Here is a 4,649-nt window from a genome sequence, read left to right on the forward strand (position 1 = left end):
GTTTGCAGGTCTGTTGCATCATTGTACCCTGCCTTCAAGGGAGTTACACCTCTGGCAGCATGAGCCTCGGCGTCAGTGGTAAGAGTCGGTGTAACCTGTGCTAGATGTGACCCCCTGCATTAAATGCTGTATCCATCTAACCTTCACCTGTCAGGCCAGCCAAGGAAGCAGAAATGGAACCGGTTTGCTTTTCCATTAAGAGCTGACACTAGAAAGGTCATTGAAACGAGTGTAAGTCACACTTCCAGAATTCTTACATCCTTTCTATGAAAGAATAGTATAAAAAGAGAATGGCGGAATAAAGGTGGGGCATGTTCCTGAGAACTGAAATCTTTCCCTTGTCTCTCAAGGAAAATTTGATCTTCCTTCAGTGAGTGATTTATGTCCCTCCCTCCTCCGCAGTCAAGGACCTGGGAATGACCTCGGCTATTCCCTGGCCACCTTCTCGTGAATCATCTGTGCTTCTCCCTCCACAAAACCCACCCCCATCGCTACAGCATCCTTACTGTATCTGAGATGTCTGAGTACGTACAGGCATACCCATATAGTGTGATGTATAGGTCTTATATCCTTCTGTAAGAGAACCAGTTATTGAAAATGTATTGCATCAAATCCACAGGAAATACGGACTTACTTCTCTTGGTGCTTATGGCATCTCCTGTGCTCCCAGAGCCCTTGTTGGGTGGTATGGAGGGAGCTATTGAGCCTGCAGAGCCCTCTAATTGTGCCCACCACTGGTGTCCCTGGCACCATGCTCTCGCCGAGGCACAAAACCAACAGGCTGATGAATAGAGCTTTGCTGCTTTAATCCCGTGTTTCAGAGAGGATTACGAACAGGCCAAACACTTTTCTCATCTGGACACAAATAACCTGTAATTGTTGTTGGTTGTCTGTCTTTACCAAGCATTCAGTGTTGTGCAAGATGCTGAAAGACAGTTCTGCTTGATGCTGTTGAATATTATGGCCCTGATTCAACAAAGCAGCTCACACTTCCAGTTTATTCATTGTCGAGAGTACATTTAATTACTGCTAAATGAAAAAAATAGATGAGAAGATGTGATATCTGGGTGACTGGATGAAAGGATCATTTAGAAATTAGTGTTTCTTGCTTTATTTTTTTCTTCAGATCATGTTGCTCCCTAGTGTCCAGTTACTAGCTTGGGCATTGTAGACCTTTACAATATGCTCCCTCCAGGTCCTTAACGTCTCTGAGTGTGTCCGACAGCTCTGAAGTGGACAACATATCTGTGAGGGCTGTTTTAAGGCTTGTACAGACTGTGTGCAGAGAGGGGGTGGCAGTTCTGGTGGTCCTTGCAGTTTTCTTGTGCCTTCTCCATCCCTTATGCATATGTGTCCTCTGAGAGGTACAATCTTACTTCTACCACAGCCACCTCTTTCAAATGTGGCATTTATTCATGCTTCGTCATGCTACGGTGGAATTAACAGAGGATGATTGGCAAGCCTTCCTGTCACAGCTGCGTCCCTTATCGAGGGATTTCCTGAGGTTCCTGTTTCTCGTATATCTCCATCTAATGAGATATCTCAGCTACTCTATATGTTTATTTGGGTCTTTGTTCCTAAAGTTACAACAAGTGTTCTCTTCATTTTGGTCTGAAGGTAATGGTAACTTTTGCAGTCAGCGATCAGTACCTTGTCACTACAGATACTTCAGCTGTCATTGGACATGGCCTCGGTGAGACTCCTGTTCATTTCTTCAGTCCTCATAAATAACAACTTCATTCTTGAACCTCACTGAAAGATAGTTAACTTTTCCATTTCCATCCACTTCTGATTATATGCTCGCTAATGCTGTGGTGTTTTGTCAAGCTGTATTATCATATGAGTACTCTTAAATGTTTTGGTAATACAAGGGCTTTGTTAGTTTATTTTACTATTATTATCATCATTATTATTATCTCCTAGTTTTGCTGTTCTTAAGACTGCCATGTTCTTGCAGGCTTCCCGGTATACACTTTGGTCACAGTCAGAACAGAGCATTGGACTACGTGGTCTGAGCCTGTGTTACCATTCTTACACAAGACTATGTGTGAATGTATATGCACAAATGATTCCCCATGGTACCGTTTCCAATCTGAACACTTTTCCAAATAGCATTCTAATGAATACTTTACATATTCTGCACATCAAAAGACCAACTTCTCTCACTCTTTGGTAAACACTGAACTAGCAGTAGGCAATACTAGCCTTGTTATCAAAATGAAGATGCTTGCCTAGAATGTTTATCATTAGTGATAATTAAATCTCACCTACAATCTTATGCTAATTAAAATTTATGTTGAAGCACACTAATTATTTTTTCATGTTACTTTACAGTGGGAAAGACCTGTAGCCCATTGAATCAATATATATATTTATAATGACCTCAGGGGCCTTGGCTAATTCATTAATTGCAAACAAAAAAAGGCTCTACTGTGTAATCCAGTTTTGTAAGAGCAGATCAGTGTAGCAAGATTTAGTTAGTGTTATATAAGGTGTTTCCTAAAGTTTAGAGCTAAGGGCAGCGTTAAATGTAAATTGGTATTCATGTTCAGAATTGAAATTTAATTCAAATGCATTTATGTCCTTCTGTGTTGGCTTTTTACTGATGCTTGTGTTTGGGGAGAGATTTGCTTATTAGAATGTATGGACATTGGGTGCCATTTATGTAGTTTTTAATTTTGGTGTCTGTCTCAAAGCACTTTAACAGGGCCCTCACAGTCAAATGGTGAACACTCAACCCTTTTTCAAAAGGACTCTGATTTGTTTAGCCTGAAAAGGCAAAGCTGCACTACAGAGAAAGGCATCGTAAGAGTCAAGCTCATAAAAATAAAATTCAAAGTTACACTAAAGCTCAGGAAAGCCTTCAGAGCTTCTTCCCCTCCTGGCTTGCACCACAGCTAGAAAGTCTGTGATACGGGGGTTGTTTTTTTTTTTGTACCTTTTAATATTTTGCTGCCCTGGGCAGCTTTTGAAAGATGAGTTTTTCAAGAGTTATATTTCTCTTCTAACAGAATGAAGTTCCTGAGGCTAAGAAAGAGGAATCTTTGCTAGATTTGGACTTCGACCCTTTCAAGCCAGAAGTTGTACCAACAGGAGTTACTCATTCACCCATGTCTCAGGTATCTCTTTGCCTTGAGGTAGGCAAAGCATATGAATGCAACGTGTGCTGTGTTTGGTAGCAAAGATTTACCTTGTGTACTAATGAGCAGCGTATGTGCCGTGTCTGAAAAACTTGATCTTCCTGAGCAGCTCTAGTCAGCCATCTATCTTTCCTCTTCAGTAACCCTGTACTTGATGATGTACTGGAAGGAGAGGAAATTGTCAGGTGGTAAAATGAGATGTTTGCCAATGAGAATGTTTGCGGGTACCTTGGCCTTCACTTCAGCATGCCGTTATTTTCCATCTTCAGGATAACTCTTAGTGCTAGCATTATAATTCTCTGGTGCATGTTTTTCTGACAATTTTTCTGACCTGGCTTTGACTCTTCATGTCTGGAAAGAAGCCTCAAGGGACCTAGGTCTCGTGGAGTCAGCATGCGATTGCTTTGCTGTGATGGAGTTTCTGTACCAAGCAGTGGATGTGATCTGAGTGGTTTTGCTTTTATAAATCTATTTTAGACCTAACCTCAAGCAAAAGGAGAGGATGGAATAGGATGTTTCCTTGCAGGATGTGGTGTTAAAGAAATTCTGCATTCTATGGTAATATTTGCCATGGTAGTTTCTTGCAGCAGTGTGGAAAAAAAAAAGAAAACTAAAAGAGAAAAAAAAAAAGGCCTTACCCTAGGAGACCTGCTATTTTAAGATCCAGAACTCTCCCTCGCTACCCATAGGGCTGATAGTACAGTAGGGAAGTTCTCCTGGCCAGCAGAGCTGTAGTGCTGTGTTGTACACAGAGAAGGAAACAACATTAAGCCACTGTTAGCCAAACCTGTTATCCCTGTGGCTGTCACTAACCTGGCTTGTACTGCGAGACATGAGAGGACTAACCAGCTGTTCAGGAACGCAACACTGGGAGAGGTGTGAGAAGACAAGAAGATTTAAGGCTGGGATAGTCCTGGTTCTCTGCTGATCTCTTCCTCAGTTAATTAATTTCTTATTTGGTGTGCAGTCCTAGTAATGGAATGAAATCTGTAGTGGTCTCTGATGGGTTATGCACTGTCAGAAAAACAGTGTATTGTCAGTACTCTGTTAGCTGAAATTTCTTATTGTGGTTTGCTAGGAAAAATGTTTAATTATAGCAGAGGCTTTGTGCATCTTGCATATTATTTGTCTTGCTCCCTCTAAACGGAGAAGGGAAGAGGAAGGAAATTCTTTGGCATTCAGCGGTGACAGAAAACTCTAGCTGTGGCTTTGCTAACTCTACTCTTTCAGCTTGTCTTGAAATAATGCTGATTAGAGCAGTGGGATCATTAAACCAAAGACATTTAACTTTTGTGACAGAGCACGTTTGTCCTGACGTCATATGTACAGATGGTAGAAGAGTTCATTAGTTTAGTGAAAGAGTTGATTTAGATTCAAGTGTACCATGACATACAGAATATAATTCTGGGTAGAATTATATTGTGAGTTTTCATCTAGGTGCATAGGAAGTATTCACTGAGCACCTTCACTCTCTTTTCTCCTTTCACCTTTCCTCCCAACATATATATA

At 41.1% G+C, this 4,649-nt stretch overlaps 1 protein-coding gene across 1 annotated transcript in view; it reads left to right on the top strand.

Moving 5' to 3' along the window:
- The window catches only part of AMPH (amphiphysin), a gene marked incomplete at both ends in the record, with an annotated part of 33,811 nt that extends 30,692 nt beyond the window's left edge, over positions 1-3,119 (top strand). Inside the window, one exon of the mRNA XM_009701656.1 lies at positions 3,012-3,119. Within this exon, the coding sequence (XP_009699958.1) occupies positions 3,012-3,119 (108 nt within the window). The remainder of the gene's footprint in view (positions 1-3,011) is intronic.
- Positions 3,120-4,649: the final 1,530 nt, after the last annotated feature.

Source organism: Cariama cristata, unplaced genomic scaffold, assembly GCF_000690535.1.
Source record: "Cariama cristata isolate BGI_N322 unplaced genomic scaffold, ASM69053v1 scaffold12010, whole genome shotgun sequence".
NCBI lineage: Eukaryota > Metazoa > Chordata > Aves > Cariamiformes > Cariamidae > Cariama > Cariama cristata.